Source organism: Streptopelia decaocto, assembly GCF_964273445.1.
Source record: "Streptopelia decaocto genome assembly, chromosome: 4".
Classification (NCBI taxonomy): Eukaryota; Metazoa; Chordata; class Aves; order Columbiformes; family Columbidae; genus Streptopelia; species Streptopelia decaocto.
This window is the reverse complement of record NC_138658.1, coordinates 53,793,230-53,814,626: the sequence shown is the minus strand read 5'-3', so window position 1 is coordinate 53,814,626 and position 21,397 is coordinate 53,793,230. Positions and strand designations below refer to the sequence as shown.

The 21,397-nt window shown below is 35.5% G+C and overlaps 1 protein-coding gene across 2 annotated transcripts in view; it reads right to left on the bottom strand.

Annotated features, from left to right (window-relative positions):
- PDS5A (PDS5 cohesin associated factor A) overlaps nt 1-21,397 on the bottom strand; it is a 78,786-nt gene that overhangs the window by 25,621 nt on the left and 31,768 nt on the right. For both annotated transcript variants that reach the window (XM_082050305.1, XM_082050306.1), the window contains exons 3-16: nt 19,525-19,728; nt 19,027-19,113; nt 18,127-18,224; nt 17,534-17,660; nt 13,701-13,781; nt 12,100-12,240; nt 10,919-11,034; nt 10,304-10,398; nt 9,302-9,447; nt 3,593-3,744; nt 2,146-2,259; nt 1,445-1,526; nt 574-622; nt 330-469 (exon numbers count right to left, since the gene is read on the bottom strand). In XM_082050305.1, coding sequence (XP_081906431.1) covers nt 330-469; nt 574-622; nt 1,445-1,526; nt 2,146-2,259; nt 3,593-3,744; nt 9,302-9,447; nt 10,304-10,398; nt 10,919-11,034; nt 12,100-12,240; nt 13,701-13,781; nt 17,534-17,660; nt 18,127-18,224; nt 19,027-19,113; nt 19,525-19,728 — 1,632 coding nt within the window. The remainder of the gene's footprint in view (nt 1-329; nt 470-573; nt 623-1,444; nt 1,527-2,145; nt 2,260-3,592; nt 3,745-9,301; nt 9,448-10,303; nt 10,399-10,918; nt 11,035-12,099; nt 12,241-13,700; nt 13,782-17,533; nt 17,661-18,126; nt 18,225-19,026; nt 19,114-19,524; nt 19,729-21,397) is intronic.

Here is a 21,397-nt window from a genome sequence, read left to right as displayed (position 1 = left end):
GGAACTTTACCACAAGAGACACTCAAAATAAAATATTTTTTTTTTTAAATTAAGCGTTTTAGACTTCATGCTTGATGCTCATAATCTCAGGAAGGAATACGGCTAATTTTTCTTAGGAGGCAAGATGATGACCATAAATTACATTTTCCATTATCTTTACAGGTTAACCAAAAGGTATTTTATGGAAGTCAGAAATATATCAAACTCATGTTAAGGTACCAAAACAGACCATTAATTCCAAGTAGGTATTAAAAGAGACCATTAAATCCAAATAACCATTTTAAGCACAAATATTTAAGGTATAAAAATTTGCTGTTCCATTTCCTTACCACACAGACATCTGCCTGTTTACAAGAACACGTAGGGCTAATTAACAGTTCAAGCTGGGACCGAAGTTTCTCATCGTCACCCAGAACCTGATTGAATTTCTTCACAAAATCTTGTGCTTTTCCAGGATCTGGAAGGTTTTCTGTATGATTAAACACAATTTAACACTTGAGTATGCCAAGCTTCACAGAAGTACCATTTCCAGGAATGCTGTAATAACAGTTTATAGAACTTATTATGACTTACTTGCTATGGTCATCAGCTTTCCAAACATGGCAGCACTGTTTGCTTCTGACTACGGACAACAGCAAAAACAAATGAATCAGCAATATCTCCTTTATAAAATATACCTTTAAGCTGATCTGCTAGTTCTTTTCCAGCACTTAATTCTACTCTGGAATCTTACGTTTTATGTTTTTGTTTTAAGAATAAACACTAGAATAGTATAACAATATCATCAGCAGCTATTACATACAGAAAAAGGGAAAAAATCTCCCTGCAGTATCAAAGAACTGGAAAAATTAACTAATTCACATAACTGACCAAAACAAATTGTTGAAAAAAGACCTTGAAAACAAACAAAACAAAAACAAACAAAAAACCCCCTCACACAAAACAAAAAACCCCCACAACCAAATAAACAATTCCCCAAGCCCACCCTCACACCAAAACTCCAAAGCAATGCCCCTCTATTTAAAGTTTCTCCTAGTTTGAAGATGTGTTTATAAGTAAAATTCCAGTATAAATACTTTAAAGCTTTAGTTTTTAAACAAACAAATCATTGCTTTATTTTAAAACATATTCCATTCTCAAAACATGTTATAAAATGAGAAACAAAAAGGTCTGTCACAAAAGGAAACAAAAAACTTGGAACATTTTAAAAAAATTTTTCCTAAGTAATTGACCAGTAATACAAAATAATAGTAAATGTAAGGAGGCCATTTACCTTTAAGCATTACCAAAACAAACTTTACTTAATGAGAATGGAACATTGTCTACATATAGAAGTCAACAGAATAATAAAGTCACACTGAAAAAATAACATAGTATTAAAAAAACCCAGTAAATTAGTCTAACAGGTCCATTGGATAAAGCATTAATATTTTCCAAACCGTACAGTGGGCTGCTTATGCAAGTCTAGTAGTTCTCGTACGTGACTCCTTAGCATGTTCTGGCACTTCCACATCTCATTCAGTGCTCTGCGAAAGTGCAAAACCAGAAAAGTTTACCAATTTGTTCATGACAAGAACACGGTGGATGTATTGGTAAACAAAATTATTTATCTATCTTACAAGCGCAACATCTGCTAGGCACAATCAAAACCTACCAACTATTAAAAATAACTGTTCCAAAGAAGGTGGAACAGATTTTCTCTTTTTACAGAACATCACTTGTCTTATTATTCTACTTGGAGCAATTTCACACATGCAGGACAGCCACAGTATGTCTTACAACCACCCAAATTATCTTGAAAATAACCTTTTCAAAATAAAAACCAGGCCACTATCTCTTCATCATGGGCCCTAATATTAGAGCAAATCCAGAAGTCATTATTTGGACATTTTAAACTCAGAGTTATTTTTATTGGATGAAAACAGATGTATAAACCCACTCCATTCAAGTATCGAGGTATCTTTTAGTCTAATGGACATGTAGAGTTTGTATATAAAAGGGAAATGTTTTGAAGTACTACTTGCAAATAATGTTAAGAATCGATTACTTACATTATTAATTAAATCCTGATAATACACATAAGACAATATAGATGGTGGAAAAGCCTGAGAAAGCAACTATTTGCTGAACACAAGCTATACTCACTTGACAGCATTGGGATCCAAGCTAGCATACAAATAGTACAAGCACTTCATTCGCTCTTCTGTTTCCAAATTGTGTGGAACGAGATACTGAGCAAAGATTTTCTCTACCAGTAATCTGCAGGAAAAGAAAAAATAAAAACTGTATTTCCAAGAGTGGTGATACCTTTCAGATATGTTGAAAGATCAAGAAATATCAGAAATCATTGCAACTAGTTTTTTCAAAATGAAAAAAAGTAGTTGTCTTTTTCTCATCTGTAAGGATCCCTTACACCACTGATAGAAAGATTAGCAGAACTGCTTCTTGAGAGCTTTTCCCTGTTCTTTCATTTTCACTTCCAAGAGGGAGTAATTGCTTTATTTGTCACCATCCAAGTTCTCCTTTTTCTTTAGGCTCTCAGAATCTCCCTTTGTTCAATCTCATACATAAGAGAAAGGGATATAGACAGTAAAAAGCCCAAATGAAGGAGAAAGAATAAAAGTATATAACTCAAGGGGTAGGAAATGTAAAAATCTGAAGTAGACTTGAGGGAAAGGTTAAGATAAAACTGTAGTATTTGACAAAAAGCAAAACATTTGAAACTACTCATTACGCTACTATAGAAGCTAAAAATCAAAGAGCCTTCACCACGGCAGTAGTAAGAACCCACCGTCAAAACTGGCAACTGAAGGAGGTGATTAGCCCACCCAGACTAGTCCCTAAGATCATGAAACACACAGTGGTAGCAGACTGCATAAGCAAGAGCTAAGAATTGCTACACAGAAACGGCTGATTTCCGAATCCGCGGTATTAAAAAGCTAGGCTGAAATTCTGTCTTCATGTGATCTCATAGTTTGGCTTTCCTTGTGACAGATGAAATATTAATAGCGAGAGTTGAAAATTATTGTCCAAAACATTGGCCAAAATACTCTTCCCTAAGCCAAAAAGGTATTTCAAAAATTAAAGGGGCTTGAGTCACAGAACAGGGAATATGAGACAACAGCAGAAGCATCCCTGATATTTCTTCAGCTTTTGTTTTTCCTAAATGCTCCATTTCTACATAGCACACCAAAAGGAGAAGTCTGAGCACGTACTGTGGTGCGTACACGCATGAAGCTCACAGATGAGGGATGTGAACACGCTAGCCTCTGGGAAGCAGTAACGCAAACAAGAGCTGGGCACAGTAAATGCAAAATTTGACTTTTTTGTTTTTTCTACACGGTGGTTAGTTAATGACAAGCTACTATCATCATAGATCTACTTCCATCAGTAAACAGAATGAATACATGAACAGATAATGCAACCATCCTGAATATCTTAGTACATGTCTTAATGATTATTAATTAAATACATCACACTTAAAACCACAAACACAGAATGTGATATAACAGCTTTCTCAGGATAAGCACATATTTTCAGAGTATCTCTTATCACTATACAATTAAAATTAAGAAAGCTTAGGTTGACTCACTTGTCATCAATGCTATTTTGATAATATATGTGCAAAAGTTTATCCTTTATCCAGCTCACTTTCTCTGCAGCATCTTTTCCAGCCTCGGCATGAAGACAATACTTCTTGTATAGCTGGGCAAGACCCATCATAGCTTCTTTCCTTACTCGCCACTTGAGAGGGAAGAAATGAAAAGGAGGGGGGGAAGTGGTTTTGGTAAATAAATATCAAACATATACCAAATACATTAAAGACGTAGAAGTGTGAAAGACAAAACAGCCACATTCTGATCTTCTACATCTCAACACTTCAAAAGCTGAAAAATGCTGTTCAGAGCCTCCAAATGAGAATCAGTAAAGCCCCCATACGGGGCTTCTTCCCCATCCTATGCAGATTAGGTATTGTCTGTACAGAGGAATCCAGGACTCCTCTGTGCTGAGCGAAGAAAATCTGGGAGTGAGTCACTATAAAAAAAGTTAAGTACAGCTTAACATGTATGCCTGAATAAGCAGCTTCTTGAGCCAGGATTTGGAAGACTTATCTATCCAGAGACAGACATCAGTCAGAGGTGGAAGTCGTCTTTCTCCCCATAGCCTTGCACTGTTTTGGAGGACACTTGTCTAGAAATGGGAGATCCAGAGCTTAGGCCTGGCTAAACCTGCTAGGACTTGAATTCTTAGGCCACTTTCTAGGACAGCAGGAGAGGCCTTTTCTGCTGAAGCCTCGCAGTAACTGCCGTAAGACTCCAGGGATCCAGGAAAAAGCCAGACTACAGCATCCACAGATGGAATTCCCAGGTTCTCATCCTTGCTTTTGGTGGTCACTACTTTGTCCCCTCATGTAAACAGGAAATTCTCACTATTTAATGGACAAGATCTGTAAGCTCTCCTATGCTAACTTCTGGAAGAAATCACACCACAACACTGAGGACTAATTTAGTGTCCCACTGAATGATTCACACGGAAAGCCTCAGAAGAAATTTGTTTTCCCTCACCATATAAAAGAAACGTGTGAAACTCAAACTGGAAGAGATAATTTCTTCCCAAACACTCTAGATACCAATTTTGGCCTTGAACTCCAAGGACTGTGCTCAAATCATCTCACCTTATCAAGCATAAACATAGATACTGTAATTCACACTGTGCAGAACTTCGTAGGGCTTGTTTTAATAACACTAAGTGAGATACTGCACATTTAATTTCTTAATAGTTTTACTGAGTGACTTCCTTTTCTTGAGAGGCAAATAAAAGAAAAATCGTGAAGATAATATGGCTTATGTCAGCACAACAGCCTTAGACACCACTAACTGTTGGAGTAAGTTGCATTAAGATGATGGAAATAACGAAATTGTATTTTGTTACATATTTCTTAAATATTAAAACCACAAGTTAACAGGTCAAGATGCTAATGACTTTGACAGTATACAGTATAATACTTTGTTTTCACAAAGGAGAACATTTTTTCTATAAATAGAAGTTATTTTAAACTCCTCTGCAGGAATTTGCTCACACCCATTGTGATCTAAAGCACATTTTAAAGAAAATAAAGGTCTGAAAGAGAAACATTTTCAGAAAATGATTAAAATTTTCTGCATTCCAATATACTCTTCCAATGCAAGTGACAGCTTCACCAAACAGGAAACATGGCAAACCTACTGTCAGAAGATAATTGAGAAGGATTGCAAGAAATTATTCTAGAAAATTTAAGCCTAAAATGAAAGCAGAGTATTTAACAAGGGGTTGTAAGGAAAGGAGGTTTGGATTGTCAATAGATTGTTGATCACTGAAATTGATGTAGAGAGTAGAAGTCAGAGAACACAGAAAAGCATTTCCAGGCAGAAGACGGAAGGCACTGGACAGAATCCCTTTAGAGAATGCTTGGAGACACCATGGGAGCCCATCACTGCACAGGAGATACAAGAAGGAAAAGAAGAGTAGGGTGCTACTGGGAATTACATACATACAATAGGGTAAAAGATAAATGAAAAATCCAGGGGAACGTAATAATAAGTTTCAAAGGGAGCAGAACACAGCTAACAGAATGACTACCCTGATTTAATTAGCAAAAGAATTTTGACAGTCTTAGCGTCCTTGGTTAGTCAGCATAATCAAACTCCTTCACTGAGGACTGCAAGGCTGAGTTAAAAACCCGTTATTCAAAGTTCAAAATAATCCCTTGCCTGTTGGAATAGTTAACCTATTCTTTCCATAGAGTTAACAATATTAAAATCTTAAAATCCTTCTCCTTCATCTGGAAGAAGCCACAATGTTTTTTAGTACAAACAGAGAAGGAGGAGTTAGTTCTAACATACACAGAAAAATGTGTCAAGAGAAATAGGAAATGGGAGTCTGTTCCTATGGCTCCTCATCCTACAGCTTTTGCCTTCAAGCTGGAAGCTTCCAACCAGACCAATAAAAATGGATTTGAAATCCACGGGTTGTGGTTGGGTTTGCTCGAGGTTTGTTTGTTTGTTTTTTAAAATAACCTGCAATCATTGTGCAAATGCCCATACAAAGCAAGTTAGCTAAAGACTTTTTTCAGAAAACTAAGTACTGTCCCTTTAGCCAAAAACTTCTACCTGAAAAAAGTTATCTGGCTATCTTTACTAATACTGTACCAATTAGAATGTGGTCAGGAGACAAAACAGCTCACATAAATGGCATAAGAGCCAGCATAATTTAAAGTTTTCTAGATTCCACATTGTTTTACAAAGAAAAAAGAAACGAAATAACAGATTAGTGTGTTTAAACTATCAGCATTTTATTTCAGCCTGTTAGATCTAAGTGTTCTTTTGGTAGTAATATCTATACTCATTTGATAGATGATTGCAGGCCTAAACAGAATTGGATGGAGTCAAAGAGATAAATGATCACTTAGGGGTTTGCAGATTCATCCAACAGAAACCTGGCTACAATGGGTAAATGCAATCGGCAGAAGACAATCCAGTTATTTAAAGCAAAAGAATAATTAAAATAGGTATAATGCACTATGTCTGGAACTGGAAAAATCCTACACAGAAAATATAAAAGACAGTTACATGGACATATCAACCTCCCTCCATCAACTAGAGAAAAATCCTAAAGAAAATAAAAAAAGCAAGCTGAAAGTTTACAAGTCCTTGATATTAATTTTAAAACACTTTGTGTATTTACAAAGACATGCTACATTGTTAAGGTCTACTTCAAGCGCTAAGCATTTGTTGTAGTAATTTCTAGTCAATCCCCAATTTTCATTTTACCACAGGATGTATTCTCATTGAAGCTCTCTCTAGAGATTTTTAGAAGAGAAACATCATCTAGAGGTGAAGTTATTTTTCACTGATGAATGCCTGAAAAGGCACCTAACCTTGAAATGTAACACACCATCAAACCTATGACTGGTGTGAAATCACTGAGTCGAATATATTTGGAACATTAAGAAGTACCTCACTAGGTTTAAGGCTACATGAACTGAAAAACCCTAGCTCCACAGAAATTAGTCTTAGAGCTGTACAACCAACTGCCCCTTCCTGATAGCAACATGCTAGAGGAGAAGAGAGACATGTGTAGAAGACACAGTAACAATCATCCCATTCTGACCAGGTGGAAATCCAGTGGGAAGTGGTGCTTATGCCAGAAGTTTTTACATCTCATAAATGACTTTCTGGGCATGTGTGTTTAATGGGTGAAAAAGAAGGAAGGTGGTATACTCAAAATCAGTACTTCTCTTTTTGCAAAGATGACAGCCTTTTCTTAAAATCCATTACAGTAAAATTTAAAAAGGGGAACATAAAAAAAGCTAAAAATATTTTAAAATAATTAAAGTAACTGCTAGAATGACATAGGTTATAGAAAGGATGCCCCCCATCAAAAGAAACAACAAAAACAAAAATCAGAGCTACATAGCACAGTGAAGTTTGATATTAAAACATCATCCTCCAAAGATCATGAGACCACATCCTAATGAGTGTAAACATGAAAAAGTATAAGCTCTGGCAAGTGGAAGGTATATCCTTGATGAAGCATGGTAGAAGTTTCAGAACCAAATTATTAAAAGCAAACTAATTAAACATCTTCACCAGAGCATACAGAAGCAGGAAGTCTTCTAGACTCTTTTGTAGGGCTGGAAGACAAACGAGATACATTCTGGGAGAAATGTCTGAAGACATTTCTTAAAGTATCATTAAACATTTTAAAAATCAATAAAATCAGCAGTAACAAAATAATTAAGAGCAGGTGGTGTCCCATCCACGACTTCTACAGGAATTTAGAAATGATACACCAAATACTAACTATTCTGTTAGTGCAATCTGTCAATGAACAGATTGAACACAGCAAATGTGAAAGAAGCCCAAGGGTCCCAAGAGGAAAAGAACACCATTAACCAGAACTTCTGATTTGCAATGGGTAAACAGGTTGAAACAAAACATTAACAACAACAAAGAGTAGACACTGCTGAAAAACGAAGTTATGGGAATCAGTCATTACACTTTACATAATGAGAAGTTCCAACAAAGTCTTGCACCAGAGGATTTTAAAATAAAAATCCTATTGTGAATTAATTATTAATTAAAACATAGGAAACAATGGGTGGAAACAAATGACTGGTTTTCACAATGAAGGAAAAGGGAACTTACTGATGGAGTCAGAAGGAATCCGTGACACTTAAAATATGAAAATTATTTGAAAACTAATTCAGTGTTTATAAAACTTACTGAAGTAGTTAGATCTAACATGATAATGAAGACATTCAGAAAAAGGTCATGCTACTGAATCGTTACAATATGAAGTGAAAGAAATTCAGATTAAGTCCAAGTTTTCCCATCTGCATTAACTCTGCATGTATAGTTTGGGCAATGTATCATCTAAAATTTTTCAGGAAAGATACTGAAGTCAATATGGATGTTTTCCAAAATTGTTGGCTTAGGGCTCACAAATAGCGTGAAAGGCAAACAGAATGTCAAAGAATAAGAAAAAAAATCATAAAGTATGTACACAACACGGCACACACCTTGTATACCATGGTTGAGTCTGGTCACCTTGGTTCAACAGGGTATAAAACAACCAGACAAGAATGATAGAAGTGCACAATAATCAATTTGTGTGGAAGTTAATCAGGTGATTCTTTAGCTTGGAAAGTAGAGGAGTGGAGAAGATATGGTATACATATTTATTAATCATAAGTGGGTCAAAGAATATCTATTATTTCACATAATGCAAGACCTATGAGATACCCAGTGAAATCAGACAAGTTTAAAACAAACAAGTCAAATTACTTTTTCCACACATACATTAAACCTGAATTTACTGATGCAGATGCCATGAATGCTTATAAAGTACAAGTAAGTTCAAGAAAGAGCTTGATAAATTCATGGAATAAAGTTCCATTGAAAGCTATGATGAACACGATCAAGCACAAATTGCTGGGAGCCAAAACTGACTGCTATGAGAAGCAAACTGGGCTATAGAGACCTTTGGCCTAAACATATGCAGGAATTCTTATATTCTTACAATATGATTGTGTTCCTCACAAGCCAATGATCTTATCTGCCTGGCAGCACTTCATTGGTGCCTCCATAACATGAAACCTACATAAAGATGTTCTGGTAAGAAAATTCTTTTTCCCCACGGCATTCTATTTCATTGTCAAGTCTAGGATTCTCTGCATCTGGGGGTTTTGGTTTCTTTTGTTTTGCCTTTACCAAATTATATTAGATGCAAATATTCCTGAAAATAAAATGTTAACACTTACCCGTTTGTCTAGCGTTCTTTCCCTTACAAAGCCAAGCAGCTGGTCATTGACTAAAGAAAGATCTCTCTTGCCCGCAGTAATAATTGTAACAATTACATCATGTCGAATGGCTTCTTCTGGGTCATGTGATCTAACCTTCAAATATTCTGTTATGATCAGAAACAATGAGAAGCTTGTCTATTTTTATGTAGATATGATGTATTCCAATTTATTAATAATGTTAAAACAATTAGATGTCAGTTACAACCATACAATCTATTAAACCTGTAACTGCTTACAGGAAACATCTGTTACATCATTTTCTATGTTAAATATAAAACAATTCTATAATTATAAATATCAGAAGAATATAAAGGGGATAGCTTTTACAATAACCTCATTTGCAACAGGCAACAAAGCTAAATTAAGTTGATTAGAATATCCTGAAAGTAAAGGGCAGGGAGGCGGTGAGAAGAAATAAGAAGAGCAGAGACTCTCATTCCCAAAGAGCTAAGAAGGTAAATAATAAATTAAAAATACTGACAATTGCTGTAGGTTAGCTTGCACGAAAAAGAACAGTATTTTCAGTTAAGCCTGAAATTCTGCTCGTAGTTAAAATCATGCTGAAGGGAAGGAAGAAACTTAAGTTTAGATCAGCACAATGGCATTTTCTAAACTCAGTGGAGAGGAGTACTGGGGAACACGCTGACTGTTTTTGAAAATAAATCAAGACATTGCACGAACATTTGCTTTGACTTGCCAAAAGTTTCATTAGCATCTGAAATGACTTAAAAACTCATTCTGCAATGGGCCGCTTCTTAAGCGCTCACTCTGACAAAGTCCAGTTTCTAATAAGCAGCACTTGTCTTCAGCACAAAGTAATTACTCAGTAGTTTGCTCTTCCACCCTGCATCAGGCATTGGGCTGGATACATTTTAGAACTACACTGCTATGTACAGAAATAATTACATTCTTCCTTGCTCACTTCTTAAATTATTCTAAACCCCTGTAAGAGCATCTCACCAGTGAGGTCTTTTGCTAAGTCTGGATGGTTCATTAAACAATGACTGGCGAATTTCACACTCTCTAATCTCACAGGGACATGGATATCATTGAACCTGGAGGGATAGAAGATGATGAATGTTAATTTTTAATTAGCCTTGCAAATCAAGATTATTCTCTATGTAGTAACATGTGTTGATAGTATGTTCCATTAACTATTAGAATACTTTTATATGGCAAAATAATACAATAGAAATGTTTTTAATTTATCTCCATAATGTACCTCATTCAAAGTTTTATGTTATTTCTTGTGAAATTAAGTCAGGACTTAAGATGAATATGCTATATGCGGATTTGTCCACTGAGTTTTGAACATAATTCTCTATACACTGACAATCATGTGTGTGCATGCGTGTGATATATATATATATCTCAAATTATAAAAATATAATTCACCATATAACATATACTATTTGAAAACATTCACTTTGTATGCAATTCTCTACTTCAAAAGAACTTGTTCAAATACAAGCAACCAGTTAAATCCTCTAAAAACACAATGAAAAAATGCAATACTATCAGTAAAATCAGAACAAAAAGAAAAGAAATTCAGAATTCTATCCCAGTTTGTCTCACCGCCCAAGAAAGCACTGCCAAAGAGGACGATTTTGTGTGGCCAGATCAGAATCTTTGGAGCCAAAGAGTTTAGCCAGAAGTCGAACGACAGCCAAACGTTCTTCTCCATCATTGCTCTAAAAAACAAGTATGAAAAAAGGAACTGTAAATCATTATCTGTAATATCTTAATAATTTTTGGCTCCCTTTTCCTTCTCCTTCTATAAGTTAGATTAAAAAGTGAGTTTGAAATAATGTCTGATAACCCTCAGTCTCCCTAATTAGATTATTAAATGAATATGAGTAAAAATACACAAACACCTTTTAAGTTAACCTATTACAGCCACTGAATAGATGTCTGTGCTTTGAAAAGTCCTCCTCTTTCAGGAATAAAAACCCATGCATGGTACTTAGAATACAATATAAACCTAACAATTACAGCAATGAATGATCTTATTTTTGTTTTAAAACATACTTTAAGACTATTTCATTTGTGGGGAAAAGACATCAAGTAAGACGTTACAAACAGATGTGCATTAATAAAATATATATCTAATTTCACCAAATAGCCATTTCTTGGTTATTTTTGTTTGTTGCCACCATACCCTATATGTACATGCACACAGATAAAATTATTTCCCTTGTCCACTTACAACCTTACAAAAGACAAACAGCTTTTTAATTTAAAACCTCAAGCCCCCAAATCAGGATAAATGAACTATTTCCAAGGATCCCAACGAAGTCAGCTGAATTTATTAGATGATTATGACAAATCTGAGAAAATATTTGGAAATACTTCCTCTGTTATTAAAATAAAATTTCACAGAAGAAAATTCTGCAAGTCAATACTGAGGCTGACACACTCGCGTTTCATGAGATAAGGCAACCATAGCCTAATTACTTTACAAATATCAGGTACTTAATCCTTGGATTTCATCTACAACTTTCGTATTAGATCATATAAATTTATCATTATAATTATTACATATTTTGTGTGCAGAATACACATTTGCAAGCACAGAAAGCACACAACTGCATACAACTTGCCAGTGTCCTTCCTTTAATATTACATTTACCTTCAAAATAAGGTGATAAATACAAAATTTTTATTCCTCCAGTAGAACAGTTAATAAATCTACAGCTCTGCACTCTTAATATCCACACAACATTTGATTACTTGTCCAAAGCTACATTGTAACCTACCTTCAGCTTGAATTCCAGCTGTGGCATGACAGAGAGCAGTAAGTGAGGATCTATGGCAAAAAGCTCTTGTATCAAGTCAAACACATGTTCTGATAAGTCACTTACTGAAGACTTTCCCAGAACCAGAACCTGGTTAAAAAACTAGAATACAAACAATATTATCTAGCAGATTTTCCTTCATTCATGCAAACACTATTTTTTAAAGTTATTTTAACGTAGTATGTCAATACTTTAATTCTAATGGACGGTACTCAATGCACTTTTTTTTAATTACATCAAAGCATTTCATCCTTACAGTTTTTGCTCAAGCAAATTACAAACAAACATCTTTTATAATTCAGTACTATTACATCCATCAGGATCAATTAATTTACAGTAATTTGATAATTTAAAATATCAATAACCACCTCCCCAGCAAAATTAACAGGTAATACAAGAACTGATAATTTAAAAGCCATATTCCTCCAGCAGAAGTTGAGAAAAAAACCATAGTGTCCTATTTTTAATTTTCTTATAATTTAAAATCAACTCAAATTGAAGATGATTGAATGCTGAGAAAGAAACTTCTCTACTTTTAATCCACTTTAAAGAATGTCAGATTGCTTTATGATACGTCTTGTGATACTTGATGGTAACGTACCAAGGTTGTTAGCTATCTAACAGAAAAAACCTGAGCAGCCTAAAATATGAATGATTCCTTTTGGATTTGTTAAATTTTAATATGCTTGATATACTTCCTATTAGATACTGTGGCTTAATATTAATATTATTTGAGCAGTGCAAATGCTATGAAGCTATTACACACTTGGATGAGAAAGTAAGAAGAATAATATTAAAACCAACTCAAAGGTCACTCTATGCACTTTCCTGTGTCCAAGCTTAAAGCTTCAAGAAACAGGGGAACTGGGAAGTGGTACTTGTTAGTGAGACTCCTTGAGCTTTTCAGTACTTACTGATTAACCTTTTATGAATTTGCATAATTCCCTTTTTAAGCTATTCTGACTTTTAAGTATTCTATTGGCTTCAGCAACAAGGAAAGGCAGCAGAATGGACCAGACTACATACCCCTACAAGACTGTAGTAGGTATTTTAATATGTAGACCATACAACACTGACATTCAACAAAATAAATTATAGTAGAAGGAAGCCTTGTAAAAAGTCAATTCTTTCAGTCTTTATGACTAAAACAAGTTCAGGATGGAAAAAACAGTCTAGTACAGAGCTGGTAGTTTGAAACGCTTCATCCTAAAGTTTGATATGAAAATGTCCAATTGCTGAACATACGAAGCACTAACAACTCCTTTTGTTGCAGCAGGATTTTTTGGTAGTCATCTGTTTTTACAGACTGGATTTAGGCTTATCCTTAGACTAAGATGGGTAAAAATCAATTTCCTCTTCACTGATTTGAAACAGCTCAAATATTTCTTTAACAAGCAAGCTAATAATATCCTATTTAGAAAACTGTACTCTTATAGCTACATTACAAAATGTGAGTTTTATAAACAATATTTTTTAAATAAAGAAACAAATCTCCAATAATTCAAGACAGTAACTTGAACACTTGTTACTTGTAGTTAACACGGATTAATTAATTTACATACATTGGCAATACATGGTTCAATGGTCTGGACGGTCCTTTTCAACAGGACTTTTGCAAGGTCAAATGCTTGTTTATTAAGGTTCTGAAATAAAGAAAAAAAAAAAATAGAGACAGATTACTTTACTTTCTCTCCCAACCTTAAAAGACTACGACTTTATAAAGGTGTGTTTTACCGCCAATCTGTTTTCGAAGCTAAGTTCAGTTATGTTAATTCCACTTAGAAAAATCTTAAAACTAGTTCTTCACACAAAGAAATCTAACCCAAAACCATAACTTCCTGCACATTATTCTACGACTGTCACTCCAGTTGTTACCTTTAGCATTGCATTAATATCTAGGAAAAGTTTACACATGCAATCACATAAAAAAAAATGCGAAGAAACATTATCACATCTCCATACTTTGACAATTAACGGGCACCAAATTTTGCCCACTGAAAAATCAACTATTCTAATTCACTGTTTAAATGTGGTTTTGTTTTCCTCTCACATAGTCATTGAAGGTACACCCTGTAGCCAAAGCTCAGCGTTATCCGGAGGGTAAGACGGCGCTGCCTTCTCCCCGGAGGGCAATGCCCACTCTGGGACACCCGTGGAGAGCACAAGAGCACCTGCGCTTGGGACGGGGGAGCTGCAAACTTCCCACAGGCACATTTGATTGCAACATAACAAATCTGAACAGGGGTTTTGTTACTCTTGAGCAAGATAAGGAATGTAGCTGCACATCTGAAAAATGTGACTGTCCAAATCTGCACAGAATCCAATAAGAAGTATTTCATCTCATCTAGGGATTAATGCAGCTTGGAGGAGGGGGAAAAAAAAAAAAAAGGTAGGTGGATTAGCTGATTGCCCTGAAAATTACAGATGGCTGCAGACAAAATACAGCTAAAGCCTCAGAATGACTGATTCTTGGAAAGAGGGTATTTGGCAAGTCTACATTGGGAATGACTCCCGCATGTTCTTCTAGCTGATGAGATGACAAACCAAAAGACAATTCATCAAATGATAGTAAAGAGAATCAAATGGCCAAAGGCTGAAACAAATATCTCCTCAGTTACCACAGCACTAAATGGATGTCTCATTATAGACAGATATGTATAAATTCTTCTCAAATTCAAAACAAAACAGTTTCTCTCCAAACCAGAAAATGATTAAACTCTAGTTGGCAGGTATGTCTGTACTAAGCTAAAGGGGCTGCCAAACTCACAGAAAATATATTTTATTTGTATCTTCAATACAGCTTCAAACATTTATTGCTATGAAGTTTTATTGTTTATTTGTTTGGGTTGTTTTTTTTTTTCCCTAGACAGGCTCACCAGAGCTAAAAAAAAACCTCGAAAACCACAAAACAAACAAAAAATGAACCAACAACCACCCAAACAACAAAAAAAACCCAAACAACACAACAACAAACACCAAAACAGCCTAGAAAATACATCTATAATGACAAAATAAAGAACTATTAATAAATAATAAATAAACGATCAGACTGTTAGGAGAAAAAAAAACCCTTGAAGGTCTGGATTGCCCATGCTGTAGAGGATGAGGAAGAAAATCAAGATTTTTAATACATGAAACATATGCCTTTAAGGGATAATCTTGATAGTAAGAGTGCGAAGAAAACTATTAACTCAGTAGTCCTGGTTTTAAAGTTGATAAAAAGAATTACAGTTTGATGCCATAGGTGTTCTGAACAAAAGGTGACATACCTTACTGCTGTTGAAAACCTGGACTTACTAGAGGAGAGCCACATTAGCACACACAGAGAGAACAATGTACAGTAAAGCCATTTAACTGGTAATGGATTTACAAATTAATGTAATTTAGATGCTGAGGTAGACTTTACTTCATGTCTAGGTACCAGTACATTTCTCATTTTTATTGCAGAATTGTGTTACACAATGTAAGAAAATCTAAAGCAAACAAAAACACAACTCACAAAAAAGCTCAAGAAAGTAAAGAATATGTTATCCAAAATACATATTTCATCTCCTTTACAAAGATGAACTTCCATTAAATGTAACAGTCTAGCCACACCGATATTTCTATTGTGTTGTAGCAGAGAATAACTAGTATTCAATTGCTTTGCACAGTCATAAAACTATTGTTGTTACATTTTCTCTAAAATAAAATAAACTGTGCTTTTCAAGCTATGGTGCTTCTGATTTACACACCTAAGGACAAACAATTAATATAATCAGAATTTCCTAGGAGATCTGTTCATAAAAAGAGAACATAATTACCGCAGTAAAACTCTGCTAGGCAGAGCAGACAGAAGAACTTTCCGGGGTTTTGTGTGTGTGGTATTTTTAAACACTACCATGGTAAAGCAGTAGTTTAAGGTCTGTTGTTACAGGAAACAAGTTAAAACAGACCAAAATACTGACCAAAGTACAATAGTGAGCACTGACCATAGTGTATTCTCAGTCATGATGGTCAAGAGCCAGTAAGGACTGGCCACCAGTCTAGAGGCCAACATACTAAATATGCAGTACGACCCAATATTTACGCTCAGTTCACCCCCCTCTTGTCAAAGCCTTGCTTGAGAATTTCTTTCACTAGGCAAAATGAATATGATTAAGCTAACTACATTAATGCTAAAGGATCTTATTCTCTTTTACTTGGCCTACACCAAGTAGTCACAACACACTGTTCAGCTGTACAAGGTTTAGTCAGAGTAATGCCCACCATTGTTAACAGCCTGAGCCAGCACCTGACACGTACATCTCCACTCCTCTATTTCCACTCCAGATATCTACTGCCTATAATTGATTAGAGACAACTTTAAAAGAACAGCATATTTTCAAAAGGACTCTTTTTCTATTCTTCTAAGAGGCCTCCCTTCCTGTTAGCAGTTTTAATAAGACACCATCTCATTGCTGTCAATAAAAATGAGTTGATAGAATGATATTCACATCTCATGGTCATGACAGAAGGAATGCAAACTGATCTCAGATGACAGATACACATACCTGGTAATCAGAGTATAGTTCACTTACTGTAGCTCATAACTGAAACTTACTGTTCTACATACATTTTTCAGTAAGAAGCACAAGTGTCTTAGCAAGGGAATTTTCTTAGTCAATGCAAGGCAACACCAGCCTGCATCTCACTTCTTGTGATTTCACAGCTAAGGGAGTTGTGTTTATTCTCCTTTCACCTTTATTTAGCTATTACAGCAAAGGTACTTCAAAAGCTCAACTGCAGACCCAGTGACCAGACAGTCAGTCACACAATGAAACCAGAAGGGTGGCATCAGTGACAGTTCATGAAGCTGTCCGTAAAGGAGGAGCCTCTGAAAAACCTGCCCAAGTAGCTGTGTAGATGGGCTAAGACAACACCAGCGTGACAGTGACCACCTGCTAGGAGGGGCTCCCGTAAGAGCCCTCTGGGAGGAAGGGCGTCACTTACAGTGAGTTAAAGGGATGCTGAACTCTGCAAAGGGCAGAAAGATTGTGGAACTCATGAAAGAATATGGAGCATTAAAAGCAACCAACTAATTAAAACCAAAACAAAACACAAAAAACAAACCCCAAACAACAACCCACAACCCTGAAGATACGTTCTCCTATTACATTTGCTTGAAAATACTTTATTACTGTTTCAGTACAGAGTTCCTGAGGTGACAAGTACGTGATACCAAACGATCTAGACACAGCTAATGAACAGCAACAACTAATTCCCAAAGGAAATTTTCGATCTACTGTTACAAGGCTGGGGAGGAAAAAAAAGAAAGCAGATATGATGGCTGAAATGTGTGGAGAGATAAACAAGCAAAAGGTAAAAAGAATTATTGTTATAATGATATACTACTATAGTATTTTGCTTTGCAAACCTTGTGTGCAGGAATGAGGTTAATCAAAATGGAGTCCAGCAGCTCCTGAGTTACTCCGTCGCCTTCCATGATGATAGAACTCATCAAATCCAGCATATGCATTTGTACCTTCTGGTTGTGGCTATTACTAAGAAGATAAAAGAATATTAGCAATACTAAATTTTCAGACCCTGACAAACAGTAACAGTACTGTTAAGAAACAATGTCTAATGCTGTCCAGCTTCCCTTAGAGTCTCCACATCTCAAAACTATTTTATGCGCCTTTCCTCTCTTATAGAAAGCTTCAAAAACTTAGAAGACTCTAGCTTTGCTTTGAGAAGTGAAACAAAACAAAAAAAGAAGAAAACAACAACCATGGAAATACAAATGTAGATAAATGAGTCAGAAAGAAGTACACTGTTGTAGCACATGCAAGAGATTTTAAAACACATCACCCTCCATATTGTCAGTAATTCGCACTCATTTGCTTTCCCTGTATCCCCTTGTTTGGAAGAATATGCTCTATTCAGACATATCTATTTGTAGACTATGCAAGGATTCAGTCTACCCCAAAACTGATAATATTTTAATATAATTGAAGCAACGCAACTTACTTGATAACTGAAAAAAGAGTCCTAAAAAGCTGAATAAAAATTTCATTGCAATCTTCCAACTCAAAGCAGATGTTGTAAGATTTAACCCAAGCTAAATTCTAAAACAGAAATAGGATATTTAGGATATTACAACCTCACATTAAGGCACATAAATATAATCACGTTAGTTACATTTTTTTCTGTTTAAGGAAAAATATTATACAACAGATTGTACACCCTTTGGGGAAAGAGACTGGATATTTGCTTTGTATATGAAGAGCTCTTAAATCAAAGGAGCTTTGCAACATATATCCAGGAAAAAAACTAAATATAGAATAATCTCATTTCGTATGTATAAAAGCAGACTGACAGAAACTGTTAACAAGTCCATGTTTTTAAGCTTCTTTCTTCATGCTGTGAAACAATACAGTTTTAAACATCAATAAAGGTTTACAAACAAGATACTCTTTCTAAATGTATACTAATAAAACCCCTTCGCTCCTTTCTCAAGAGTATGTTTCTCTAATGTTTTTAAACCAAAATCTTACATTCCTTCTCCCATCACCAATATAAGCAGATTTGCATTTTAATCAGCATTTGAAATTCTCTCTTGATGAGCTAATATAACCTTAAGGGTGCATGATAAGAAAAACAATGTATAGAATTGTAAGACAAAGGCTAAGTGTTAATAAATACCAATCATTTTAACGTGTCATCAGCTACAGGCTGCATGAACTCATTAAATGCAAACAGAATTGTAACTGCTAAAAGAAGCAATTAATTGAACTTTAATGAGTCTGGCACGATTTACAGAATCAAAGAAATTTCCCAGGCATATCGGCACATCTGGAGAAAGACTGATTACATTTCTTAGGCTTACAGAGCAAATACCATCACTGAAAGTTACAGTTATTGTGTTACCTCTAACAAGTAAAAGTATCTGTTAAATTGAGGGCTCTTCGTGTCCTCCAAGCCTTTTAATTGTCTTGTAATAAACAAGAATATGTCCTGTCAAAAAACAAGAAAGTGTTTACAAGCTTGAATCAGCAGAGAATAAAAATACAACCCTTTAGTAGTGACACCTACACACATTTACAAACTCATGATATGAGAACATCAAATTGCCTTTTCTAGGCACTGACAGAAAGCTATCCCCAACACAGATACTGGCTGTCTAGTGTTCCTTTACACATCTCTGGCCCTTAAAGTACTACACTGACTCACAGGACCAAAGCAACATCTCTTTAATAAAACTGAACATCAGTATAAGTATGAGTAAAACAAAACAAAACAAGTGGGGTTTTTTTGTTTGTTTTTGTTTGTTTGGTTTTTTTTTAAGAGTGGTGGTGGCTTTTTTTTTTTCCCCTCAGTAAGAGAATGAAGTAGGAAGAAAGCCTTTATTTCATAAAGCTTTTTTACCTTAAGTTTGTCATGGGAAGTATATGGAGCTTCAGGAGCATAGATACGAAAAATATCAGCCAAACAACATGCTACAAGGAGGCGCACATCTTTATTGGGATTCCTGAGGAAGAATTCAGACGCAAGGTGCAAGGCTAATGGGAGATACTGCTGCTTCTCATCCTCCGAGTCCTGGTCCATATCCATGAAGGTTTTTACCACCATCTGAAAAACACAGAAAAAAACCCCACAAAACATTGGAGTGCTTTTTCATTTTATTCCTAATTACTAAAAAATACTTTCTAAAAGGATGGAATGCTGTCAATATTTGCTCCACTGCATAATCACAGTACTACAACTTTTTCATTAGGACAAACACCAAAAAAAGGGAAGTGTTAATCCAATACTTAAAGGCTTATTGAACTCAGTATTTTAAAATAAGACACTAAAAAAAGCTTCGCAGCTATGCTTTCTTTGCCAATCTTAACACACCGGTGAGGTTGGAGATGGCAGCACCTCTTCATCAGAGCAGTCGCAGACCTCTTCAAAGGGAGGACTTGCCTCAGTAGGGACAGTACGAGGGGCTGCAAGCCAGCTGGCCTGATGTATAAGCCACAGTATAATGCAGCTGCTTTTAAGAGCTATGCCAAGACTTGAGAGGAGCCTAAGAAGTGAGTCTTGTGCTCTGCCTGTATCAAAGCACAGAACTCAAGGACTATTTTACATAGGCATAATCCTTTTAGCTGGTTTAAATTGACTAGATACCAGGTAAAAATTTAAGGCCTCATGTACAAAATACCTAATGTTACAGATCTGTTCTCTGCATACTGAAAATCGTGTCTATAGCCTTATCTATATAACAAAAAATATCAGCTTTGTAGTTTCCTTGTTTCTTCTGGTGCAGCTAAGAACTACTAATTCCTATGAAATGCCACCAAATTGGTTTATTTTTAATTACTGTAGAACCCCAGTTAACTGAAGGATCTCAACATAATGATTTGGCAGAACTGAAAGCGAAGCTTCAGTTTGAAGAAATAAAAGGTTGCAGGTTTAACTTCTGGAATAGGGTTTGTTGAAGGATGAGGACGGCTTCTAGGATGGCAGGACAGAACTGGGATGTGTGCCACAGATTCTTAGTCTGACCTTAGTCAAATCGGTCTTTGCATCCCATTCCTCCATGTCACTTGAGCATCCTTTGAGGTAAAATTGTGAAGGCCAGCCATATTGCATACCAGTAGCACACCCATTACAAACACAATAAAGAGACATAAGAGACAACATGAAATGATAAAACTTAATGGTCAAATTCACCTCAAGAATATTAAAAGTAGAACACACGAGGAGACTGAGCTCACACAGCTAATAAAAACATCTCTTACCACAATTCTTCTGTTATGATGTCATTCAAATTATACTAAACTTGTTCCTCCATTATTAAACATGCCCCTGCTTCCAATATAGAAACACTGTCTTTCAGCTTTACCTTCTCCCTGAGTTTCAGAACCCAGTTTTAAACTCAGTAGATCTTATAAATTAAAACAAAAGTTGGACAGCAACTTTTCCTATAGTACATTATTTAAAACTCCTCCTCTATTTCTATAAATGTAGAAGTACATTCCTTCATGAAGCAACTTATAGAGAAAAAAAAAAAAAAGAAAAAAGAAAGAAACAGAGAAAAAGAAAAACAGACAACATACCAACAAAATAAAAGAGAACTTTACAGCCGCAGCCCACAGAAGTCCAAATTCTACCTGCACTGGCCTTTTTCCCTAAAAATATTCTTAAGCTGTATTTTGAAACATTAGCTGAAAGGATGAAAACATCTGAATATTGACAGTACAGGCCTGTCTGTTACAGTACGACACATCACCTGTCCTTCCCAGATACTGGAACT